Source organism: Urocitellus parryii, chromosome 2 (assembly GCF_045843805.1).
Source record: "Urocitellus parryii isolate mUroPar1 chromosome 2, mUroPar1.hap1, whole genome shotgun sequence".
Lineage (NCBI taxonomy): Eukaryota > Metazoa > Chordata > Mammalia > Rodentia > Sciuridae > Urocitellus > Urocitellus parryii.
Genome location: NC_135532.1, coordinates 105,292,641 through 105,319,807, shown reverse-complemented (window position 1 = coordinate 105,319,807; position 27,167 = coordinate 105,292,641). Strand labels below are relative to the sequence as shown.

General features: G+C 41.9%; 1 protein-coding gene across 10 annotated transcripts in view; it reads left to right on the top strand.

The window, feature by feature from the left end:
- Positions 1-26,038, top strand: part of Tfdp2 (transcription factor Dp-2) — a 162,857-nt gene extending 136,819 nt beyond the window's left edge. For 8 of the 10 annotated variants that reach the window (XM_026385049.2, XM_026385047.2, XM_077795289.1 and 5 more), the window contains 6 exons: positions 2,671-2,817; positions 6,503-6,571; positions 10,876-11,027; positions 14,350-14,516; positions 20,155-20,260; positions 20,492-26,038. In XM_026385049.2, coding sequence (XP_026240834.1) covers positions 2,671-2,817; positions 6,503-6,571; positions 10,876-11,027; positions 14,350-14,516; positions 20,155-20,260; positions 20,492-20,675 — 825 coding nt within the window. In that variant the 3' untranslated portion in view covers positions 20,676-26,038. The remainder of the gene's footprint in view (positions 1-2,670; positions 2,818-6,502; positions 6,572-10,875; positions 11,028-14,349; positions 14,517-20,154; positions 20,261-20,491) is intronic. The other 2 variants (XM_077795291.1, XM_026385048.2) reach the window with 1 other exon arrangement.
- The last annotated feature ends 1,129 nt before the right edge of the window (positions 26,039-27,167 follow it).

Genomic DNA, 27,167 nt, shown 5'->3' with positions numbered 1-27,167 from the left:
GATGCTGAGGATCGAACCCGGGCCGCACGCATGCCAGGCGAGCACGCTACCGCTTGAGCCACATCCCCAGCCCTAGTAATGAAAGTCTTTATGGCTATGACTTTTCCCCATTAGCAGTTTTTGGCTCTATTCCTTTGATTCTGATTTTCTTTCTTTTTTTTTTTTTTTGGTACCGGGGATTCAACCCAAGGGTGCTTAACCACTGAACCACATCACTAGGCCTTTTTATTTTTTGAGACAGGGTCTTGCTAACTTGCTTAGGGCCTTGATAAATTTCTGTGGCTGGTTTTGAACTTGAAATCCTCCTGCCTCAGCCTCCCGAGCTGCTGAGATTACAGGTGTGCACCCCTACACCCAGCTGATATATTATTCTTTCTATATTCTCTAACTTTGGTTTTAATGTCCTTTTGACTAAGAACATTGGAATTTTTATAATTTCAGGGGATAGGGATTTTTGTTTGTTGTTATAGGTTTTTACTTTTACAAGAAGAATATGAGTTGAACCTTTTCTGTTTTTTGGATTGCATTGAGATTTCTTTATAAGCCATTTTATGGTGGGTTTTGTTTCTTTTAATGTTCTCTGTGCACTTGAAACAGTGCTTCACCTTTTGATCTGAAGTGAAAGCCAAAGTTCTCAGATCTACAAGCCCCACTATGTCTGGCCTCCATTACCTCATTGATCTCAAAGTCTTCTTTGCACTTCCCCAGTTACTACTTCTGGCCACACATATAGTACACTCCAGCCGTATGCTGCATGAGTATGCCAGAAGACGTCCCTGGTCAGGTCTCCATACTTGCTGTTCCCTTTGTCTTTGTGAGCATCCATCTGGCTTCTCTTTCTCTTCCTTTTGATCTTCACTCAGATGTCACTGCAGAGAAGTATTTCCTCTTAGCCTTTTTCAGCATCTTATATATACATTTTATAATCCACTCCTAGCACCCCAGGATATAAACAAAGGTTGGGTTTTTCTCTGTTCACTAAGTGTTACTTTTCTGATGATTTGGAAGATTTATACTCTGCAATTGTTTAGTTGGTTATCTTTATAACTTTAAGTAACATACTTAATATTTTATTTCTTATCATCTGTAATAGTACCTGTTGCTGGGCACTATGGTGCACACCTGTAATCCAGTGACATAGGGGCTAGAACTGTAACTCAGTGGCAGAGCGCTTGCCTAGAAAGTGTGAGGCACTAGGTTCGATCCTTAGCACCACATACAAATAACCAAGTAAAATAAAGGTATGTTGTCCATGTACAACTACAAAAAATATTTTATAAGAAAGCATTGGGGATGTGAGAAAGACCCCCCCCCCACACACACACACACAAAACACAAACCAAAACAGTAGCTGTTGATTATGGAAAGTGTAATAAATTAATATGCTGTACTTATAGCCATCTTTCTCTTCCACCACAAGACTTAGATTAGATATATCAGTACTAATTGTTAAAGAAATAATATTTTTATATTTGTTTTAAAACTTCAAATATACTGTGCTGAAAGTTCTATTGTTACATCATTATCTACTTTGAACAGTGCCCATATCCTTTCCAGTATCAAAGAGAAGAAACCAGGAACCCTACCTCACTGCCTCCACCTGTTGTTTTTTGTTATGTTATTTCTATAATGTCAGGATTTCTCATATTTACATTCAGTTCTGTAACCTAAGTTTCCCTTTACTTTAGATTATTTTAAATTTAGATGATTTCAGTGTTATTCCCCCATCCTGTATTATCATGGCATTTAATTGGCTGGAGTTTGTTCTTAGAAGCTACTGCCCTCTTGCTCTATAATGTAAGACAACACAATTTCTTCATTGAGAAAGTCTTGCTACCAAAAAAAAGAAAGCTCAGGCAAACTAAGTGTGTTTTATGGTGACTATAATTATATTGTGGTGCAAGTTCCTGTTCTCATTGTAGACTGAAAACAACTTAGTAATCATTACTGCTCCAACTTTATCTAGAACTGAAAACATGCATTTTGTTGTTGTTGTTGTTGTTGTTGCTGATTAAACCCAGGGCCTTTACATGCTAGGTAAGCACTCTACTACTGAGCTATATCCCAGCCATTTTTCATTTTTTTATTTTGAGGCAGGTTCTTACTAAGTTGCTGAAGTTGGCCATGAACTTGCAGTTCTTCTGCTTCAGCCTCTCAAGTAGCTGGAATTATAGACACATATCCTTCATTTTTTTAGTTTAAAATCAAGGCCTTAGAATGCTTTACCTCCACTACTCTCTTCTGATATAGCCATTATTATCTTCATGTGTATTCGTTTTGTGTATATTTTTGACTCTGGGATTTTTTTTAATATAGTGAATATTAGTTGAAATTTATTCATGTATTTACTTTCAGGTTTTTCTTAATTCTCTCCTACATTTCCAATTCCCTTAAATGATATATCTTCTACCTGAAGAAATCCTTTTAGTATTTTTAAATGTTGATCTGATGGTAACATAATATTTATTTATAAAATTATTTTGTGTTTTATAGTTTAAAAGTATCTTTATTTTTTATTTAATTTTGAAGGATATTTTCAAATATCCTATTTGAATAGGCATAGAATGAATTCAGCACTTCAAAGATATTATGTTATTAATTTAATATATTAACATCACATGATTATACCTTTACCCTTAAAATTTATTGCTCAATAAAAATATTTTTCAGCAGGCTTATGATCAGAAGAACATTAGGCGAAGAGTTTATGATGCTTTAAATGTGTTAATGGCAATGAACATAATTTCAAAGGAAAAGAAAGAGATCAAGTGGATTGGCCTGCCTACCAATTCTGCTCAGGAATGTCAAAACCTGGAGGTAAGTGAGAAAAAGTATTTATGGGTAGTGGTTTGCACTCTATTACATCAGTGGCATTTTAATTTAAAAATATAATCACATAACATTAAGATATTCCCAACTGTTAGCTCATATATGCTATTATTTCTTTTAAAAGTCTACGTAGAATTTTAGAATTAGGGAGAGCTTTAGAGGTTTAGTCTCTATTTTGTATAAATGATGAAACTGAGAGTCATAAGATTTAAATGACTAGATTTAATTTTTGCTATTTCCTAGAGAAAATCTTAATTTCATTCAAATTTAATTCTCAGTACTCTAATAAATTTTAGGTGAATCATATGGTAGAAATGTTATTTTATTTGACTAAATGTTTTGATGCAGAGTAATGCTGTATGGATCCAAAATATGATCAAGCTGTTTGTTTCCTGTGTTGATTACACAATAATCTAAATATAGCTATGAAAGTTAAACTTTTACCTTTGACTGGAATCAGTAACATCAGAAAGGCATTTCATTTGTGTCTTTATCAGAATTGGGTGGAATGTTCAGCTTACATGAATGTTTTAGAATGTTAACTTTAAGCATTATAGAAAGTCTTTCCCAAATGAATATGTTCCCTGACACTGTTTCTAAATTTGTTTGACCTAGTTTTGCTATGGGGCCACAAATGGAGTAAACTGAGGTTAACAGTGGCTTTTGGAGAATAATAAAGGTTGATGCTCTGTTTTTTTCTTAGTACCTTGCCCCCCCTGCCCCCTAGAAAATAAAAAATTTATTTTGTATTATTATACTTATGGATGGTGGGGGAAACCACACATTCACCACAGGGTACTCCCTAATGTTATTCAGGGATGGAGATGTGGCTCAGTTTGGTAGAGTGTTTGCTGAGTCTATACAAGGCCCTGGTTCAATTCCCTAATATCACAAATGAAAGAAAAATAAAATCAGACTAGGTGCAGTGGCACACACCTGTAATCCCAGTGGCTTGGGAGGCTGAGGCAAGAGGATTGAGAGTTCAAAGCCAGCCTCAGCAAAAGCAAAGCACTAAGCAACTCAGTGAGACCCTGTCTCTAAATAAAATACAAAATAGGGCTGGGGATGTGGCTCAGTGATTGAGTGCCCCTGAGTAAAATCTCTGGTACCCGTGCCCCTCCCAAAAAGAAAAAGAATGGTGAGTGCATAATCCTAGTTACTGAAGAAGCTGAGGCAGGAGGATTACAAGTTCCAGGCCAGCCTGGGCAACTTAGAGAAATGCCATCTCAAAATAAAATAAAGAGGGCTGGGGATGTAGCTCAGTTTCAGAGCACTTGTCTAGTATGCACAAGGTTCCTGGGTTCAATCACCAGCATCAGAGACAAGAGACAGAGATAATTACTCATATGAAGGAGATGTGTGTAGATTCTCTCGAAAGAGCGTTAAGGAAGGACTTTACCAAAGAAATAATCCCTGAGCTCAGTCACATCGAAGGAATTTGAATTCACCAAGTGGGTAAGGGCAAGGAAGACCTTGCAGAAGCCCTGCATGGGCTGAGAACAATAGAAAACACACTCATAACTGGGTGAAGCCAGGGCTCAGGCTTGGAAAAAACGCTGCCTGTAACACATGGAAGCCATTGATAAAGAGGAGGCTTGATAAGATGTGTTTTAAAGGATCACTCTACTAGTGGGTTGGAAGTTGAATTAACAAGGAAGGAAATGGGACAGAGAAGGGAGATTGACATGGTTTGAGTGAGCTAGTGGGGGTCTGACCTGGTGGGAGGTAGGGCACAGTGAGCAGGTGGGAGGTTGCCTCAGTTGCTGGGGAGGCTCGAGCAGCCTCTTTTCTAATGTACAAGGCCACAAGGATATCTCAGTGGATCTTACATAGGCTAGAGTGCGGTTGTGCTTAGGGGACCTCAGTGGCAGGAGCTTCTGTCTGGTGTAGACCAAAGTCAATGGGGAGCAGACAGGAAGCCATTCTTTGGAATAGACAAGAAGATGTGTTTTTGATATGTGAAAAGATGAAAGTATAACTTTAGTTGAAAGATCTTTGTTGACTTTTATGTGGGGTTTTAGAATAGGCACCTCATTCAGTATAGAATGAGTTCTCTGATTTGCTGAGCAAAGGATGTTGGCTTTTTAAAGACAGAAAAAATGCTAAAAAAAAGCAGAAATGAAGATCAAAAACTAAATTTCCATTTCATAGTTAATTTCCTTGTAAAGATTAGAGCACAAGGGCTCCCATATCATGCTGGCTAACACTGGCTTGTTTGGGGATCCCAGTTGTTATCTGTCTTAATTTCTTAGAAGGTCAGACACACAAATTTTGGCTTGGTGGCGTGGACCTTCAGAATCTGTAACTCCATTTTGGTTTGGTCTATTGGATCTAATGTCAGAGCTCAACACACAAGCCCCATTGGACTTTTGCCTAAGAAGATAGTGAGGAACTCATGTGCAAGGAAATTCATACCCTGATATCTGTTATCTAAATAGTTGTAAAATTGAGAAAAATAGCACTTGTTTGAAGCTGGGAAATTTGTCAGACAAGTATGTTTCAAACTACAAGTAGGAAGTGTATATTTAATATACAATATACATTTATATATTGGGATCTCTGTGTTAGCAGCTTTGCTCTGGAAAGTCAGCTAAACTGATTAAATGAGATCTCTCTCCTTCTTGGGGGTGATTTGACAAAGTAATAAATAATGGAGTCTCTGGGACTTCATTGCCTAGGTTGAAATCCTGGTTCTTGCCACTTATTAGCTGTGTGACCTTGGCAGTACTTAACCTTTCTACTTCTGCATTTCCCTGCATGCAAAATGGACAACAACAATACTTACCTCATAAGATGTGTATGAAGATGAATTAAGATAATGTGTATAAACGCTTAATTGAATGCTAGGACATGTAAAAGCTAAGTAGTGCTATTACTTTGATTAGAACTTGAGTAATAAAAGCAACAAATACTGCACAGCAAGTACAGTCATGCGTGACCACAGGGATACATTCTAAAAATATGCATGGTTGGTTGATTTCATTGTTGTATGAACACCATAAAGTGTCCTTAAGAAAACCTAATGCATAGGTCATTTGCTGTGACCTTATGATGTAATCAAGAGACAGGGTAAGCACGAGGTATATGTGGCTGCTGCCAGTAACTATTTTATAGTGAATTTTTTTTAATGAGTAGATGGAGTGCACTTGAAAATAACAAAAAAACATAGTACAGTAAACCAGTAACATAAACCAGTAAGTCACTTATGATCATTATCAAGCGTTTTATACTATACATAATTATATGTGCTAATTTTTATGCAACTGGCGGCAAAATGGGTTTGTTTACAACAGCATCACCATAATACATGAGTTGTGCAGTGTGCTAGTAGGTGGTAGGAATTCCTCAGCTCCATTATAACCTTGCAGGACCACCGTCATACATGTGTCCAAAATGTACTGAAATGTCACTGTGAGATCCGTGACATATTCATTAAAGGGATGGATTTCAGTTTTGACAACTGTTGCCACAGTTCTACTATTGCAACCTGCTTTCATACCCCGAGGTCCTCCCCACACCCCGCCCTCCAAAAAAAAGGTGTGATTTGCCTTTGCAGTTAAAATGGGTTGTTTCTTTAAGAAAATTCTTAACGTATCAGAATAGGAACATGAAAAGAAAGTGGTGCTTTATGTTTTATCTATTTTCATATTGTTTTATAACTTACATTTTAAAGATAGAGAAGCAGAGGCGAATAGAACGAATAAAGCAGAAGAGGGCCCAGCTACAAGAACTTCTCCTGCAGGTAAGGAGGCTGGGGTGTCTAGAGCTTCCCATCTTCTCTTCCTCCTCGTACTTGCTCTGACAGTCCTTGTGGACAGGTTCAGTGGTGCACACCCAACTACAGAGAAGGCTGAGGTAAGAGGATCTCAAGGTCCAGGCCAGTCTGAGAACTTGGTGAGACCCTATCTCAAAATAAAATTTTTTAAAAAAGCCAGGCGCAGTGGCACACACCTATAATCCCAGTGGCTAGGGAGGCTGAGGCAGGAGCATCACAAGCTCAAAGCCAGGCTTAGCATTTTGCAAGGCCCTAAGCAACTCAGTGAGACCCTGTCTCTAAATAAAATATAAAAAAGGGCTGGGGATGTGGCTCAGTTTTGAATGCCCCCGAGTTCAATCCAGGATACCAAATGAGTCTCCATACTTCTGGGTTCAATGCTCAGTACCACTAAATAAATAAATAAGTGGATATTTTGTAATTGTGGTGCTTTTGGCAGTGTGATAGGAGCACACCAGCATGGACTCTCCATCCTAGCTCATTGCCAGTAAAGGCTCAGCCATTCAGGGGACCCATCTGGGTCACCCATTCTCTACCCCTCACACTTGGAGCTTCTCAGGCCTGGGTGTGGTTCATTGTGGAGCAGTTCACTTTGGGTCTCATCCTTACCCTGGACATAAACTATCAGGGAATAGGTCTTGTGTTTATTTTCTCTCTAACTCAGAATATCAAAAGTAAAGCTAATTAAATTTTAAGTATTTTAAGTTAATCAAGTCCACCAATAATACCCATTATCAGTGAATGACAGAATGGTTTGAAATGATTGTAATATGAAAAGATTCACAGAAATACCAACACTTAAAATGCATTTCTGTTTCAGAAAATAAATCTTACGTTTGATCCCCAGTATGCAAAAGCAAAAAAATAAAAAAAGAAATTTTACAGTTTAATAAAGATCTCTATAGTCATCCTTTTTTTATAATTTCCTAGAATTTAGATTATTTTAAGAAGTATTGTAGAACCCTTGTATGAAATCATGTGAGACTAAATTGTAGGGTATATTTTATTATTCTTTTCTTTTTTAGTAGTTACAGTTGGTGTAAAAATTTACTTCAGGCAGGAAGTACATTTGGGCCAGTTTCAATGTAATAGGATCAACTTTGTACGGTGAACCAGAGAGCCTTATGCTTTTGCCTTTCGCAGGGAGATGTCTTTATATGAAAAACATTACCACCAATTCACTTTTTTGATTCAATTTTTTATTTAATCCACCTTTGATAAATAAAGATAGCAATAAGTTCCCAAGTATTATAGCCTGTTTTTTTTTTTCAATACTCAATTTTTCTAATGACCAGAATATGCTGTGTTCTTACGGATTCCAGATGGTTTCTGTTTTTCCCTTTCCAGATACTTATATTTGCTTGGAGTTTTTGTTTTTGTACATTCATGTACAAGTCAGAGAGCAAGAGCAGACAGTTGCCCTTCAGGGGTCTGTCCATGATCTTTGAGGAGAAAGGAGGAAAGGACACAGGGAAGGGTCGAGTGGCCTTTCAGATGAAGCACAGACCTTGCGCAGTGGAAACCCAGAGATGACGATTCATCCTGATCAAGCTATTTCTCTCTCTCTCTCTCTCTCTCTCTCTCTCTCTCTCTTTCTCTTTGTCTTGCTTTCATACTAAGCCCATGGCACCTGCTTGTGGAGCTGCCACAAGAGCAGGGATCTTAGGTATTTTTCATATTGAGATTCCAAATAAGATTTTGCTGGAGGAAAATACTCTGCAGCTTTGAGTAAAAGTTGAAAGCTGACAAGTGATTCCTGAGTCTCCCTGAGGAATTCTGCAGGGAACTGCTCCTCAGCTCCTTGCTGTCATCTTCCCTGGCTGACTCTGTGTTGTCCCTGTCCCTTCACAGTTTCTGCAGTATTTCCAACCAGCCCACATAGCAGCCTCTCTATCAGCATGCCTGTAGTGATCTGTTTTTGTATCGGAAAATATGGTGCTGGACAAGGTTGTCCTCAACAGATGGGAGCTTCCCATCTCTACATGCCCAGCCTGAAAAATGATAATTTTTTTTTTCTGTTCAGCTTTATGGAAGGAACAAGAACATTGGTTTTTGTTTTAGTTGGGTTTGTTTTTAATATTTTTTTTGGTTGTAGATAGACACAATATCTTTATTTTTATTTGTCTATTTTTTATGTGGTGCTAGGAACCAAACAAGCGCTCTACCACTGAGCTGCAGCCTCATCCCCTAGTTGGTTTTTTTTTTTTTTTTTTTTTTTTTTGCTGTACTAAGGATTGGATCCAAGGACACTCTACCACTGAACTCATCCTCAGCCCTTTTTATTATTTATTTTGAGACAAGCTCTCAATAAGTTTGCCAGATTGGCCCAGAACTTGCAATCCTCCTGCTTTGGCCTCCCCAAAAGATGGGATTACAGGTATATACCACTGAACATGGCTACTTTGATTTGTTAAAATAAGTAAATGTCACAAGCCTCTGATGTCACATGACACAGGTAATATTACCTGCGTGCCACTACCTCCTATCTTGGTAATATGAGAAAGGAATAGTGTAAATAAATTTCCCTGTCATCAACCTACATACCCTATTTTCATGGGTATGTATAATGTTCCTTCCAGCCCCTAAACCTTTTCCAGAACAGAACATGCTGACAGCTGTGTGGCCTTTGGAATAGATGTTAATGAGTCTGGAAAGAACAAAAGGCTGAAAAAAAAAATCATTCAAAGCACAGCAAATAAGGAACTCAGTCCATAATTAAAGGGTTGTGATTTTTCTTTTTTTACTGTGACTCTAATGGTACTGGACTGGGTGTGTAGCTCAGTGGTAGAGCGCTTGCCTAGCATGCACAAGGTCCTAGGTTGGATTCCCCAATACCACAAAACAAAAGAAAAACCAAATAGCAATATGTTTTTGCTGCTCTCTTCACCTGAGAAGTCTTTGCTATTAAATATAGTATTGATAAGTGAGTCATAAAGATATAAGGTTCTTCCTCACCACTGGTTATGTCCCCCGTATCATGAGGCATCCTCTTGCACAGGGTCCACAAAGTTAGGCAAAGTATAGTAACAATTTCTAAGAGTTTGTTCTAGTAGAAGGAAAGAGAAGCACTCCACAGAAGTGTTCAAGCATTTCATTTTTTTTCTCAGTTCTATAGTTTTGGAATATTTTTCCCCTCAATATTAAATGAATTTAGCAATAAATATAAACTAAATTTAGTTCTATGTGAACAGAAGCTAACTTAAGTAATGCTTCATAATAGTAGTGATAGTTTTTTTATAGTAATTGATATTGATAGTGGATTTTGGGACACAGTTAGGGCTAGAATAATTGGGCGCCTAACAACAGCAGCAAAATTCAGTATAAAAGACTAAGATATTGTGTCCATCTACAACTAAAAAATAAAAATTTAAAATATGATATTAGTTCTCCATATATTTTATAATCAGTACTAAGCTTCAGTTCCCTCCTCAGGAAAGTGTCAGGTGTGGGGAGGCTCAGGCTGGATTCCAGATGTGCCCTGAGCATATGGTCAGGCTCCATCTTGCCCTAGAAACCATGATGACAGTAAGTGAGGGCAAATTGGCGGGGCTTGGGGCCCCAGCCCCTCTACAGCCATCCAGAGCAGTGCTGCTTCCATCTGTTTTATGTAGTGAGGGTCCCAGCAAATGTCATCTGAAGAAAAGGTTCAGTGACTTTAAAACACATCCCTAGACTAGGCAGTCTAAAAGGTGTATTTGACCTGGGCACACTGCACATAGCAATAAATCCCAGCACCTCAGGAGGCTGAGGCAGGAGGATTGCAAGTTCAAGGCCAGCCTTAGTGATTTAGCAAGGCCCTAAGCAACTTAGTGGGACCCTGTCTCAAAATAAAATGTGTAGGAATGTAGTGCATTGGTAAAGTACCCTTGGGTGCAATGATGGGGAGAAAAGATCAAAAGTGTTATTAACTGCAAAATCCTAGGAAGCTGTCAAGTAAATGGAAAACAAAAGCTCAGCTGATGTCACTCTTGCTGTGTCACCCCAAGAAGAGCTCCAGGTACCACTGGGTTCTCTCCCACACCTGCTCTATTTCTGTGATTGATGAAAATCCGGGGCCCCATTATTTACATAAGAAGGATGTTAGTCATTCTATAAGTACAGATATTTTTTCCCTTGAGATGTATTTATTGGGTTAAATCATTCTAATTTTTTAAAATGTTGGACTGCCTCTTTAAACTAATTTTAAACAATTTTAAATGTAGTATCTTAATTTGTTTACATCCCAACTCTTCCACATTAAATGACCATCTTCTTTTTCTTGAACATTGTAGCAAATTGCTTTCAAAAACCTGGTACAGAGAAATCGGCAAAATGAACAGCAAAACCAGGGCCCTCCAGCTCTGAACTCCACAATTCAACTGCCATTTATAATCATCAATACGAGCAGAAAAACAGTCATAGATTGCAGCATCTCCAGTGACAAGTGAGTGGGGGAACTGGGGGCAAGTGCAGGGCTGGCCTTCTAAGAACATTCTCCCATCATGTGCTCTGTTCTCTGCAGCCTTCCACGGGGGCTGCCTGGGAGGGTGAGCACCTCTCATGTGGGTGCGTCTTACTCGCCTCCACCATCCTGTGCCAGGCACTGTCTACCTGTGACATGTGTGGTGTGGTGCCTGGGCTGAGCTATAGTGTGTCCTGTATGTAGTAATCTGTGCTGAATCAGGCTGTCACTAAGGGCTGGGACAGGTAGGTTCATTGGTGATTACAGTTTTTTAGGAAATCATTTTGTCATTTTATTATATCATACTTATATGTGCTTTTGTTTATCCATGAATGAAAGGCCATTAAAATGCTGAGCACATAGCCAGGTGCAGTGGTGCACGGCTGTAATCTCAGTGGGACAGGAGGCTGAGGCAGGAAGATCATGAGTTCAAAGCCAGCCTCAGCAAAAGTGAGGTACTAAGCAACTCAGTGAGACCCTGTCTCTAAATAAAATATAAAAAGGGCTAGGGATGTGGCTCAGTGGTTGAGTGCCCCTGACTTCAATTCCTGGTACAAAAAACAAAGAAAAAATGCTGTGCATGTTCTTTTTTACAATCTCTCTCTCTCTCTCCCTCTCTCCCTCTCTTTCTTTCTTTCATTTTGTAGTTGTACATGGACAGCATGCCATTATTTTATTTGTTTCATTTTTATGTGGTGCTAAGAATCGAACCCAGTGCCTCACACATGCTAGACAAGCTCTCTGCCTCTGAGCTACAACCCCAGCCCCCAATTTTTCTTTTTTTACATTATAATTGAAATTGATGCTAATATTCATCAGAGCAAGTTGGAAGTAACACTTTGCAAATTAGAGAATTCCTCTGGTAATTTGTTTTACTCTTCATGAAAAAGTTTGTATCAGTAGTCTGCAGGCTGTGGCCAGTACCATGAAGAGGTTAAGGGTACACAGAAGGTGCAGAATGAGACCACAACAAAGCTCCATCTCTAGAACAAACAGGAGTGATGCCGGTGCCTTTCGTCTAGTCTCCCTGTGAGGATTAAGCAAAATAATGCCTCTGAAGGTCTGGTTCAGGGAAGCACTTGAGAATGTTGGCTGCTGTTAGGACAAGGGGTCAGCAATAATTTGTCCAAGTTTGGAGACTTATTAAAGCCACAGGGGGACTCCACTCCTCCTCAGTCCCACAGCCCCACCCAAGACTGTGGCAGGGACACCAGCACTCCTTTTCTCTGGTGGCGTTTCTTTCCCTGTTTGTCTGTATTGCATACAGGGAGTCTGAGGGATGCTTCCCATGCAGAGGAAGAAGTGGACTTAAAAAAAAAAGCAGTGAGCGGGAATTTCAAAACGGTTTGAAGATTGAAATCAAAACACAGTATTAGAAACTGCAGGCTGTGAAGTCAGCCAGACACATTTTTCAACCTTTTAAGTTTCTTAGCCTTTCTGAAATCTCACTCCTTCTAAAAAAAAATAAGAATTATAGTATTTACCTTGCCAATTTGCAAAAGCTATGGATGAATTCACATAAGACCCGCCCAGGGGTCAGTTCATGTTGTATATCTGGATCACTGTTTCCAAACTTGGGAATTGTTTCAGAAACTGGGGTCTACGAGGGCAGCTGGTATATTCTCAGGCACTGGTGTCGCTCCCATGTGTTCTTGGGACAGCAGAGCCATGGAGCAGGGTGGGGGAGCCACGACCCATACCTGGCTCCTGTGTCACTCCACGCCCTCCCTGTACCCTTAACTTTTCCCACTGATTAAAAACTTTTTCATGAAGGGTAAACTTAGCGATAAAGCAGTACAAGTCTGGAAAATGCTTAACATCTTTTCAGGGAAAAAACACACCAAAGGCATTTGTAGTTAGTCTGAAATTAGACTCCCTAGAAACAAACACAAGAACATAAAGTTAGTCTCTTGATTGTCAGGGATTATAAAATTCTCAGGTTAGTCTTTTAAGTCTAAAAAAGGGTGTCAGGAAGATCTGGGAGCTGTTGGCCTCGAGGCTTGTGATGCTGCTCACCCAGGCCAGTATCTGCAGGGTTCTGTGCCTTGGGTGGTCACTGACTCATGCCCCAACTGGGCTGCCCTGCATGGAGCAGCTTGTATGCACTTGTGTTCAAGGCGGGCTGCAGACCTTTCTGGCAGTTACTGTGGTGATGCAATCTTCCCCTTCATTAGCTGGGAGGCTTTCCCACGCTGAGGATTAGGTCCACAAAGCCAACTGCTTTTAACAGATGCCTAAAATCATCCCCTTGGCAGGCACCCACTTCAGATTTATTTTCCCCTAAAAACTTGTTCAGTACTTTATTCATATCCATATACTTAAGGTTATTTAAATATGACATTTTGCTTCAAATTGTAGTTTGGCCCTCATCTGAGATCTACCATAAAAAGTGTTACCTTCACATGATTTTAATAGAATTCCATGACAAGTGAAACCCACCATTGTCCCTGAACCTTCCCTTGAACTCAGTTGTTGTGCCGGGAGGGCAGCTAGGGATCCACATCCGGCAATTTTCAAGAACATGTCATGTATTTATTATGTGTGACACTTTTTCTTAGACATTTCACTCCTTAGTCCCTTAAGACAGGATTTAGACATTGGTTTAATTTGTTAAAAGTCTTCCATTTAAGGATTGGGAATGTAATTTAGTGGTAGAATGTTTGCCTAGCACTTGTGAGGCCCTGGGTTCCATCCCCAGTATCACAAAAAAAGTGCAAAACAAAAAAAATTTTCCATATAAGCCAAGCTTACTGGTGTGTGCCTAAAGTCACAGCTGTTTGGGCAGCTGAGGCAGGAGGGTCCCTTGAGCCCAGTAGGAGTTCAAGACTAACCTGGGCAACACAGCAAGTCCCTATCTCAAATAAATAAAATAAAAGTCTCCCATTTATGCTTAACTAAACAGGCTAACACTTGACTCATGAAGGTGAAGTAAGCATTCAAAATCTTTTTTTGCCAAAGCTAATAAGCCAACTGTAGTAGAAAGATCAAATATCAAAGTAGACTTTTGTGGCAAAGCCGTAGACAATTTTGAAAAGTGGTAAGTTTAAAACAAAATTTTATCCCCTGTTTCCAACAGCATTACAGCTAAAGTTGATGGACTGCTGGTGCTTGTTATAACTAGGAAAGTCACTTCTCAAGGTGTTGTCCCCTGAACCTGGTAGAATGGCTAGTACTCTAAGTGGCAACAACTTTGAGGAGATGGCTGAACTTAGGCCCTCATGTGTATAAAAGTACTGGGCATAAAATGATCCCAGCCTCTTGAGAACCACTGGAAATGCCATCCTTTCTCTCTTCCCTGATGCAGGTTTGAATACCTCTTTAACTTTGACAACACCTTTGAGATCCATGATGACATAGAAGTACTGAAACGGATGGGAATGTCCTTTGGCCTGGAGTCGGGCAATTGCTCTCTGGAGGACCTGAAACTTGCTAAATCACTGGTGCCAAAGGCTTTAGAAGGTTATATCACAGGTATGTTGACTGATACTATCACATCTTGTTCCTGATTAACAACAGTCTAACTTATTAAAACCTTTCTCATAAAAAGCTGCAAAATTTTTAGAACGTTTCCAACATTAAGAATTATTTTTACAGTATTGCAAACAGATTTCTATAATTCATATTATGTAGATCTAAATTGCCTGATTCACCATGAAATTAGGCTCTTCAGAAATAATACTATCTGTAATTTCTGGGACTAACCAAGAGGCACACTAGAGTAAGCTTTTAGTAAAACTTGATGAAGGAGTTTTTAAAAAATCCTTCCTCAGTACCCTCTGGGTACTGAAAGGGATACTTTGAACCTTTATAAAATAAAATATGTACACCCCACCCTGCTCTAGTGTAACTTTATTGTATCTGTTGTTTATGCATAAAATAAATATCATTTGGTTAGTAATGAATTAAGAGAGAAGGAATATAATAAAATTTACATTATCAGAAAACAGTGTCAGACTGGGTAAATATGGATTCATGTTTAAAATCATTGCTTTCTTTACAGTAAAACTTCTCAAGTTGACTATGTTTACTGTCCTTGGTCCTCTCTTCCCAATCTTACATTGTTTTAGAGTGTAAAGAGTCACAGAACAGTGGATACCCATGAATCCACTGCCTAGTTTAGGAGAATAGCATTACAGGTGACGTCCCTGATGCCCACCCTCGGGTCTGCGACCTTCCCTATCTGTTTAGATGTCACCACTCTATTTCTTATTGTTTGCTTGCTTTTCTTTAGAACTACAAATATGGTAAACAGAAGCAGTTTATTAATTTGTTTTGCCCATTTCTGACCTTATATAAAAATAGAATCACACTAATATATCCTTTAGTGATTTGATTTTTTTTGACTCATCTTTATGTTCCATAGATTCATCCAGGTGATTTAATGTAGTTGTAATGCATATAATTTTACTTCTGTATAAAATGTCATTATATGGCTATACAGTTTCTTCATTTTATTGATGGTAAACACTTATATTGGTTCCAGTTTCTTGATGCTTTGAACATTTATATTCATTTATCTAGTGCTGTGTGCAAACATGTAGATCAAAATTATCAAGTGCATCTTTAGCTTTATTGGATGAGGCCAGCATTTTTCAATTTGAATTTACCAAATTGTATTCTTATCTACAGAATAGAAGTGTTCTGTTTTCCTAGTTAAGTGGGTCTGAAATGATATCATTGTAATTTTTTAAATTGTTTTAATTCACATAATAGAATACACCATTTTAAAGTGAACAGCTCAGTGGCGCTCTAGTGTATTCACAAGGTTGTGTAATCATAATAATCACTGTCTAATTCTAGAACATGTTTATAATTGAAGAAAGAACCCCCCTGCCCATTAGCAGTCACTCCCTACACCCCTAGCCCTTCCATCCCTGGAAGTCATCCATCTACTTCCCGTCACTGTGGATTTGTCTGTTATAGACATTTCATATGGGAAATGATACGATACATGGCCTTGTGTGTGTGCTTCTCTCATGCAGCATAGTGTTTAGGTTCATCCATCCTGTAACAGTGAGAAAGGTTAGGCTTCTCTTAGCTGAAATACTTGAGACCAAAAATTTTTCAGATTTGGATTGTTTTTTTCCCCTGTTTTGAAATATTTGCATATATGTAATAAAATACTTTGCAGATAGGATCTGCGCCTAAACATGAAATTCATTTGTTTCACATATACCTGTGTATATACATAGCCTGAAGTTAATCATACATTTTTAGTGTGCCTGTGTTTTGGCTGTGACCCATCACGTGAGGTTAGATGCAGACTTTTCCAGTTGTGGCAACATGTCAGTGCTCAGAAAGTTTGGATTTTCGCGAATTTCAGGGTCAAAAGTTTTGGATTAGGGGTGCTCAACCTAATTCCTTTTCCTTGGCAGATAATAGTCCTTGTGTGAATGTATCATATTTTGTTTATTCTTCCATTCATCAGTGGCTGGTTTGAATGATGTTATTTTGGACAAGTGTTTGTACAAGTGTTTTCGTGATCATGTTTTTAGATCTGCTGCCTGTATAAATAACTAGGAGTGGAACTGCTGGATGTTCAACATTTTAAGGAAATGCCAAACTGTTTTCTAATGTAGTTATACAGTTTTACCCCAGCAATGTATGAGGGTTCTAGTTTCTCCACATCCTTCTCAACACTTGTTATTGTCCATCTTTTTATTTTCTAGAATATTTTGGTGGTAGGGATCAAACCAGAGCCTGACTCATCGTAAGCATATACTCTACCCCCAAGCTGTGTCCCCAGCGCTGTCCATCTTTTTAATTGTGGCCATGTGTCAACTTGTAACCCACTGTGATTTTTCTTTGTTTTTTCCCTAATGACCTGTGATGCTTGCCATTGTCCTAATTCCTAGCAATATTGTACATTCTGCAAATGCAATTTTAATATTCAAACAATTTTTTTTGTCTTTGCTTTCACCTAAAATTTATATCTTTTTGTTGTTGTTTCAGGTTTTTTTTTTAATTGTTTTGTTTTTGTGGGTATGTTTATTGTTTTGGGCAGCAATACTGGGGACTAAACCAGGGTCTAGCACATCTTAGGTAAGTACTGAGTACCTCCCTAACCTTTTTTATTCTGGGACAGGGCCTTACTAAGTGTCCACTTTGGCCCTGAACTTGTGATCCTCCTGCCTTGTAGCAGCAACTATAGGTGCATACCACCGAGATCAGCCCCAAATCATCACTTCTTCTTTTTCTTTTTTTTTTTTTTTTTTTAAGACAATTCTCACTAAGTTGCAGAGTCTGGCCTTGAACTTCCAATCTTTTTGCTCAGCCTTCTAAGTATCTTGAATTACAGGCATGTACTACCATGCCAGGCCACATCACTTTCAACAGCATCTTAATGTTAGTTCTAAAGTGTAATACATCAAATATGAGCAAAGTGGTAGGTCTTATTTTTAGGTTGGCTCTTTACTCACAACAGAAGAGTTTATTGACGGGGGTTTGGTTTCTGATGGATTTAATTTTTAAGTTGGTGCCATCGACTTTCTGCAGTAGTGACCCCATCTCCCCACCCCGTCAGCCAGCTGTCCCAGGTCTCTGTCCTGCTGCCTTCTCCCTGTGCCGTCCCACATGAGTCCTGCTGTTTCACAAGCAGCCCAGTCACATGGAAGTCCAGCAGGGTCTGAATAAAGGGCTTACTCAATAAATCACCAGAACTGTATTTTAACTTAGTCCCAGCAAGAAGGCTGTGGGTGATTAGGCGGCCTCTGTGGTTTGATCTCTTCATGACCTCATTTGCAGACCGGGATACAGACTTTCTGGTTAGTTCAAAGGAAGAAACGTGTGCCTTTAGTGTGGAAAGGGACATAATGGCTTTTGGCAAGAGTGTGAGAACCATTGTGTGGATCCAGTGATAATGTGAAAGAAATGTAGGCTTTTCAAATCCATTGTGAAAAGAAAAGTAATCTGTTAGGCTCACAAACAAGTAAATAGCTGTGTTCTGACAGAAAGTTTCTCTAGTTCTATGTCCTAGTTAATATTCAGCACAGGATCCTGGCTTTAATTTCATCTTCTCATAAGACTTGTTCTTACTTAATGTATTTAAAGACTGCTGTTCTTCTTAGAATGGAGTCCTTTTTTTCTTTTTTCTTTTTCCACAGCTGCCTTAGCCTTTGAAGAAGAAGGTTTACAAGGCCAGTCTAAAATTAATGTAGTCACCCCTCTTCTACATGAACAGCCTCTCACTTAGGCAGGCAGGATATCAGGATTTCCAGTTTCAGTATACATAGTCCATTTCTGTGCCCAGGAATTACAAAAATATCATTTTAAAGTAAAAGCTTACTTTGGCAAGTTATATATTCTGTATGTGTTGATTCTTACAATGTAATTAAAATAATTTTCTTTCAGGAGTGTATTTCTAGTGTTTCTACTACATTTTTTTTTTAATTTTCCTATGACACAATCCTTACAGTCACTGTAGAGAGACCATACAGTAATATCTACATCTTATATGTTCCAGTTATTGCCTTCTTTGAGATACCCATTTAGATAGATAAAGTAAAATTGCAGTAAGAACTCAGTCTTCAGTCAGTCAACAAATATATGAAACAGGGTTCAACATCTCTAGTAATTAGAGAAATGCAAATCAAAACTACTCTAAAATTTCATCTCACTCCAGTCAGAATGGCAGCTGTTAAGAATACAAGCAACAACTAAGTGCTAGTGAGGATGTGGGGAAAAGGCACACTCTTACATTGCAGGTGGGACTGCAAATTGGTGCACCCAATCTGGAAAGTAGTATGGAGATTCCTTAAAAAAACATGGAATGGAACTACTATTGGACCCAGCTATCCCACTCCTTGGTCTATACCCAAATGACTTAAAAACAGCATACAACAGCGACACAGCCACATTAATGTTTATAGCAGCACAATTTACAGTAGCCAGACTGTGGAACCAACCTAGATTCCCTTCAGTAGATGAGTGGGTAAAGAAACTGTGGCATATATACACAATGGATTATTACTCAGCAATAAAAGAGAATAAAATCATGGCATTTGCAGGTAAATGGATGGAGAATATCATGCTAAGCGAAGTAAGCCAATCCCCAAAAAACAAAGGCTGAATGTTTTCTCTGATAAGTGGACGCTAATCCATAATGGGGGGAGGGCATGGGATAAGGGAAGGAACTTTGGATGGGGCAAAGGGGAGGGAGGGGTGGGTAGAGGGTATGGGGATAGGAAAGATGATGGAATGAGATAGACATCCCTGGTACACGTATGATTACATGAATGCTGTGACCTACCTTGTGTACAACCAGAGAAGTGAAAAATTTGTATATATTGAATTGAAGAGCATTCTGCTGTCATGTTTAACTGATTAGAACAAATAAATTTTTAAAAGAAGAACTGCTCAGACTTAGAATAGGAGAAGTGTTGCATATGCCTAGAAAATAAGTAGCAAAGATTTGTCCAAAATACTTCCTGTAACTAAAACAGTAATGTCTGTGTTGCTTCATTAAACTCAGGACTGCATTGTACACCTCCTTCATTAAAAGCTCGACCTTTTAAAAGAAGGGCTAGTTTGAATTCTAAAGCAAAAAACACCAGGAGCAAATGTGTTGGGAGGAGGCCGGCAGTGACAGCCTCTGCAGAGGGCATGGCCGGGCTTCAGGCAGAAATCTGCTGCTGTGCCTGCTCCTTGAGCAAGGCGTCCCTCCCTGAGAGATTTCCGACTTGACTGTCACTTTACCCACTCCTGACTTTGGTGTTAACCCCACGTCAGGGTCCTTCATGGTGAGGACAGCCAGCATCAGAGATAGTCCATCTGCTGCTCCTGGTCCCAGGGAGCTGCCGCCTCAGGGTCTTCCCCACAAAAGGAATGAGTCTGAGTTTGTTCACCTTGAAATCTTTCTGTGGTTTGTCTTCCTCTGAGTGTGTGTGTGTGTGTGTGTGTGTGTGTGTGTGTGTGTTCCGCTGCCACTCTTGTGTTATAGAATTTTTTTTTATTCCAAGGAGGTGAAGAAACCTGGGTTCTTCCCAGGCCGGGGAGTGGTTGAGCTGTGGTCGCCAGCAGGCTTGTCCCGGCTTAGCTGTGCCCTCTTCACACTCAAACAGCAGCAGCCACAGAATTTGCAGAGCCTACATTTTTTTTTTTCTTTTTTCAGATATCTCCACAGGACCTTCTTGGTTAAATCAGGGACTACTTTTGAACTCTACCCAATCAGTTTCAAATTTAGACCTGCCCACTGGTGCCACCTTACCCCAGTCAAGGTACGTACTTTTCAAGGTCAGGAAGGCAGGCAGCAGCACATGGCCCTGCTCGCCTCTCAGGGCCAGAGTGATCAGGGCATGTGGTGAGCAGGGCCATGTGCTGCCTGCACAGGTCCACGGGGGTGTGGCAGGCCTCACCTGGGGCAGCTCCTTCCTGTGTGCTTTTTCCCATGTTGTACAAAAACTGTCTGCCGCATTAACCACCCTGTGTGTATTTCTGCTGTTCGATAGCGTAAACCAGGGGTTGTGCCTGGATGCTGAAGTGGCCTTAGCAACTGGTCAGTTCCTTGCCCCAAACAGTCACCAGTCCAGCAGTGCGGCCTCCCACTGCTCCGAGTCCCGAGGAGAGACCCCCTGCTCGTTCAACGATGAAGACGAGGAAGATGACGAGGAGGACTCCTCCTCCCCAGAATAAAGACAGGAGAGAACTCACGTTTCCACATCGATGCTCGTGTGTGTTAGTGTGAGCTCTTGTTTTGAGATGATTTCTTCAGTCTTTGCCTTTGTTTGCACCGTGTGTTCAGTGAGAACTAGAGAAACACAGCCAGCAAGTTACTCGAAGGCTGAGAGGATTGGAATGTTAACATAGTGTGAATGAGAACTGGCCACAGCACTAGGTCCCACCCGCACAAAGAGCCTTTCCTGAGAGGGGGAGCAATCCCCAGAACAGGCCCAGGAACGGGCGCGTCTCCGGGAGGCCAGCTCTCTGTGGCGCCCTCACCTGCGTAATCATTTTAGAATTGAGGTTGCTACAAGGAGCAGCCCCGATGACCATGTCTCTCCCCCTTCCTGGGCTGCCTCTGACAGGCAGACGCGAACACGCAAGTGCCGGTGGAGGTGTTCGGTGGGGGTGGAGATCGCAGTCCTGGTGGCCCAGGAGCACAGGTTAACTGCTGAACTAGTTGGGAGTTTAGTTGAGGTGCTTTTATGCATCTGCTGCCTTAGACAGCTTCTAGAAAGGAGCAAGCGCTCGTTCTGAAGTACTTAAATGACATTTAGAATAATTTATAGCAAAACCGAAATTACCATTAGCCAATGCGTCGGTGCATAGGATTTCCTAGGCTACTTCTGGAAGCCAAACTAGAATAGCATTTCCATGTGCATTAACCACTCTGCCAGCACTGCCTTCTGCCAGCATTCTAAACCTGGGGTTCCACAGAGAAGGAAACTGTATCATTTTACTCAAAGCTGTGCATTTCATACCGCGTTTTCATTTATAATGAAAGAAAGAAGCAAATTCCTATGACCAAGTTGCTTGCCTACCGCTCTCTGCAGTCATTGTATGATCTCACCCAGTGTGCAATTTGTGAAAATGAACCAAATGTCATTACTTTTGCCTTGAAAGAAAAGTCTGTCTCAAGAATATGAACAACAATGTTTTCTTGTACATGTGACCTTTTTTCACATTTTAATTAATCAAAATGACCTTACTAGATTGGTTCCTGGGTAATTTGCCCTTCAAACTAACCCAATATTTCTGTGCAAATGTTGAACGCTGCAGTTGTCAGATGCATGGTAGCAAGGAGCGTAGGGTGGGATTTCATAGCCAAAGGTGCATCCACTTCTCTGAGTGAAGAGTGTGCGAGGCCACACCCCCAACCTAATTACACAAAGAATAGTAGAACTAACTCTTGAATCACAGGGATTTGTCCTGACGTTGTGCACCTAGCATCTGTGGACCCATCACGAAATGTGGCCCAGGCGGGCTCGTTCCTTAATCCTAGAGGGCAAGTGCAGGCTCCCAACATGCCTTTCTACAGCTCCGCCACCAAGCTCACAGGGAGCTGGAGCTGAGAGCTATGGTTGGCTATTTTTTTTTTTTTTAAACTAAGACCTTAAACACTGAAAAGCAAGAACATACAACTTTAGCTTAGGCTCCTTTGAGACGAAACCCTCATTCTGATAGCACTAAGCTGTAGTGCAAACCCAGAGTATCCAAAGGGCAGGAGGCCTTGGCAGGTGCAGGGGCTTCTGCCTTGGCATGAGCTGGACAGCACAACGAGAGCATCTCCCAGGAGCATCCGGGAAGTGCCAGGCCTGTGGGGGCCTTCTGACTGCAAGGCCTTCACCTGACAGATGAGTGACATGCCGTGTCCCCTCACAACGTCCTTGAAGGGGGTGCCTCTTCCTCTACTAACCCCCACCTTTCTCCTCTCCCTATTGGAAGGAAAGGGGGCCCAGCAGGGACCTGGACAGACCAAGGGCCACAGTTAGCTTTTTAGTGTTCAAAATGTTGAAATGCAGGTTCCATAGACAGTCAGACATTGGAGACGGATCCATGAATCATTCTCATTCCTTTGCCAGACAGCAGCATTCCCCCAGAGTCCTTGAGAAACCGTTTCCTTCTCTCCTGTCTCCGTTGCTGAAGTGCTTTAATTCATAAAGTGCAGGCTTAAAAAAGGCAACTGAAGACCATCATCCTCACTGTCCACCACTGGCTGTCCTGGCCATGTGTGGTGCTGGCAGGGAAGATCCCAGTTCTGCTCCATAGGGATGCATTTGGGGCACTGCTGAGGACATGTCGCAGAGTGGTGCCGTGGTACCAGTACACGCTGACGTGAGGCTCCCCTACCCCCAAGGGTCACTGTCTTCTCAAGGGTGCAGTGACATTCAGTTAGGAACTGTGCTCCATGGAATGCGTGCAGCTGGCTCCAGGAGACCCTTTGTGGGAGGAGCCTCACTGCCAGGGAACATGGTGCCCTTCAGGGTGCCCTTCGCCATCCCCGCTGTAGGTGTCTCCCATCCACGTGCTCTTTGTGTGGGGGAAAGCAGTTTCAGGAAGTTCGTGTATGTTATACCTTATGATTGTGGAGGGCTTTGGAAAGGGGGCAGGAAAGGAGGAGCCCCCTAGACCTCAGAAGTGCCCATTGCCCCAGAAAATCAGGGGTGGAGGCCATAAGTTTTAAGTTCTTCCATTTGAGTCTTTAAAGAAGCAAGGGTGGGGAGGTTCCTATGTAGCTTCTGCCATTTTACCAGGATGGGCGGGGAGAGCGCCTCCTGTTGGTAGAACTTGTCATAACAGGACTCTGCCTTATTTGAAAAATAAAGCCAGGATCTGACCCCAAAAAGAAAGTGGCCCTTGTCAGATAATCCACATAGAGACTTCAGGAAGGAGGGGCTCCCTGCAGCCCCACAGCCATCTGTGATTACGCTCTTTGCTAAATCAAAGCTCTTTGGGGCTTCTTAGGTCACAGAGACAGCACAGTATGTATCTTAGGCCCTTGGGACACTGTGTGTGTGAGTGTGTGTGTGTATGTTGGGGGCTAGCTGATGATGGGAGCTGGTTCAGACATAACCACACCAAGAGAGAGCAGTCAATTTAGTTCTGTTGAGTTTTATAAATGATTCATTTCAAGGGCTTTTATACTCAAGCTCCCTCCTCTAACATACAAGGGTTGTCTCTAGTCAATAAATCTGTGACAAAGACCTTAAAACTGTGCTGCCTTGGTGGTAAGTATGGGGCAGGGTTTGTACCTCCCCCACAAAAGATTTAAAAGAATACTAACCTTAGCTCTCAGCAGTGTCCGTAACCAGGAGTCACATAGACTCACAGGCTCTCTTGGCCTCCCTGCCTTCTTGTTCGCCCTCACAACCAGGCCTTAGAGAGGGAGAGCGTCTCTGCATGTTCTCTGAGTCCTTAGATGTACAAAGACCTAATGTTTCACGCCGGAGACAGGAGAGAGAGCCTCATCCAGCATGTGGGCTGGCTCTGGTGACAGGGAGGACTGGACACCTGAGAACTGGCTTCCCAGGGAGGTTCCCCATTTTTATGCACCAAAGCCGTGTCAAGCACTGATTGATCACCAATATGTATTTTTTTGAAGACCCAGTATGTTTAAGGAGTCACCACCACGCCATTTGAATGACTCGGAAATGTGCCTTTCTGCCCCCAACTCAGAGTTGATACCGTGTTCTGTTAACTCCACTTAAGCCGAACACTCACAGGAAAAGCCTGATGTTTGCTTAGGATTTTACTTTTCTAAACAAAATTTTTCAAGCAAAATGCCCACACAAATTAAAACATTCTCAGGAAAATAGCCCGTTTTATAACCAAAATATCTCTGAAAAGTTAAGCTTAGTCTGTGGGATGTGGTTTTCCCGCATACTCTCATGGTCACAATATGCTAAGGAAAACCCTGGGTAGGGGGGCCACAAAGCTAGCCCTTCACCAGTGTTGGGACGGGAGGAGACTGACCGTGCGGCTGGCCTTTCTAACACGGCCAGCTCTTGTACTGCTCTCATCTGGCCTTTGCTTTACCATCCCCCCAACCCCCCCAAAAAAGGCCTGCAGGACTGAGGCTGTTGGGACCCTGTTGCAGCAGAGGGGAACCGGGCCTCCCTACCCTAGCTGAAGTGCAGGGTTTGGACGATGGGAGTGAACACCCCAGCCTGCTCACGTGGGGACAGGAACACCAAGCACTCAGCTTGCCTGTGTCCCTCAGCCTCAGTGTAGTCTCACAAAACCCCTGGCTGCCACTTCCTTCCCTGAAGGGTCCTTGCCTTCACTGCAGTCCTTCCAGAGGGCTCTGGATTAGCTTCAGTCCTGTGTCACCAAGTGCCAAGGAGCAGAAGTGAGACCTCCCCCAGCCCAGCATGCACTGTCAGCTTGGGGTCTCTGACTCGGGGCCCAGGGTTGGCAGTGGCAGCCAGGGAGAGGCGCTCCCCGCAGGAGACCCTCAGGCCAGGCCATGGTGGGGCCTGGGGTAAAGCTGCCAGCTGAGCCTCTGGGCCCACTGGTTTCTTTCCATCCCATCTGTCACAGCAGTGTGAGGCTATCTCCCCACCCCGATCATGTTTGGGTTTTAAAAGCCGCCCCTCATCCTGGTCCCCATGCCAGGCATTATTAATTACAAATGGCCTGATAATGTAGCTTGTTCAGACCTGAGGCAGATCATCCTGAGGTCTCTTGATCTAGTGGCTTTCCTAAGAGGTGTCTCTCGGCAAGCTGTGGCTTTGTTTCATCCACTCATACCAAGAAGGTTCATCCCTCCGGTGTCCTGAGAAGTGGACCAACCAGGTGACCCAGTGCAGTGCTGCCCAGGAGGCCTGGGCTTCAGGGACTGTCCCAATACCTGGTTCCTCCACGTGATTTGTTGTCAACATACATGACCTTTGGACCTTGGGGTGGAGTCGGGAGGCTCTGAACCCAAATCACCTTTTCTTCACCCTTTAATTTGAAGATGCTTTGTTCTGATCATGTGCTATTAGGTTTTATTCCCAGAAAAATATGGTTCTGCTTTTTTCTGCATGAAGGATATACCATGGTGCCACACGCTTAAGAAATGAGGCCACATCTGATTTGCTACGTGTAGATGCTCCTGTAGAGTGAAGTACCTAACCCGATATGGTATATTATTTTGTAGTATCTCAAAGTTTGTAAATAAATACCCTTATTTTTATATGGAAATTTTATAGAAGAGCTATTTCTGTATACATAATTATTCCTGGGTTTTCTGAAATTGCTTCAGCTAGGCAACCAACAAGTCCTAAGCATCTTGAATCCCCCAAGCATCACCTGCAGCAGAACTGACCGAGGGGTTGCACAATGTTGCCTTCCCAGGACCACTGGCCGCAGTCTCCGAGGTGGGCCTAGGAAGTGATATTTTTAATAAGCTGACTGATGTTTCTGTCATTTCAAGTGTGATTACTTTCTCCATCCTGTAAGATTAAAAGAAGAAACTTATACTCTAAATGAGTATAAGTTGCGCTTGAGAAAAAAATGTATCAGACTGTTTTATGATTTGAGATGTATTATAGAAAATAAATAATTTAAAATAATTCTGGTCTCCTTCGTAGTGACGAAGTGGTGGTGCTGGTGCTCTGCCTGGACCCTCCCTGTTAATCCCTGGGATCTTCTTTTCCTAGCTGGGTCCCTTCAGTGAGATCCAAGGGCTCAGTCTCCTCGCCTCAGTCTGGGTGGTCTGATGGGCCACCCTGGTGTCACAGTCCCTGTGGAATTGGCTGAGCCTCTTGCCTACAGCTTCAGCTGCACTGGGGATCTTTCCTGGGTACTCTGGGGTCCCCAGGTGTTCAGTGCGTGCCACCGGCACCACCTGTGAGCAGAAGGCACACCAGAGTTTAAAAAGTTGTTCTCAGGGCTGGGGATGTGGCTCAAGTGGTAGCGAGCTCGCCTGACATGTGTGCGGCCCGGGTTCGATCCTCAGCACCACATACAAACAAAGATGTTGTGTCCGCCGAAAACTATAAATAAATAAATAAATATTTTTTTAAAAAAGTTGTTCTCAGATCCGTGACTTCTGTCTTCTCAAAGGTCACTTTAGAAGATAAAAAAAGATCATTTATTTATTTGTTCATTTTGGCACTGGGGATTGAGCCTAACCACTGAGCCATATCCCCCGCCCCTTTTTAAATCTTATTTAGGGACAGGGCCCAGGGTCTGAATTGCTTAGGGCCTCCTGAGCCACTGGATTAAGAATGACATCTTTAAACTCCCAGAAACCACCAGCCTGAATACAGTGTCCAGGAAAGGTGCTTTTTCATCCTGCAGCAGAGAGGAGCCCCAGTATGAAGACACTGCCATGTGGGATGTCACTGGGCCTCGGGAACCACAGTAGCCCCTCAACACCACCTGTTCCAGCAGTGTCCACCTGCCTTGAGGGGGCTGGAAGCCCAAGTAACAGGCTCTCCTGCATGGCGGCCAGCTGGGCACGGGGACAGTCGGAAGGCACAGGAGGCCATGGCGCTAACCTGAGGTTAGCATCCAGGGGAGGCTCCTTCCCACAGAGGGACACGAGTTCAGGGTGGTGGTATGGACCCGTGGCCCACTGCTTCCCTCTTCCTCGGGCCTCCATGCTGAACTCCAGCTGACTTGTGTCCAACCCTGTTCCTTCTGTAGCAGCCACTTAGTGTCGTTGGGTCACGTGACTGTAAGAAAGTGCCTTTTTGG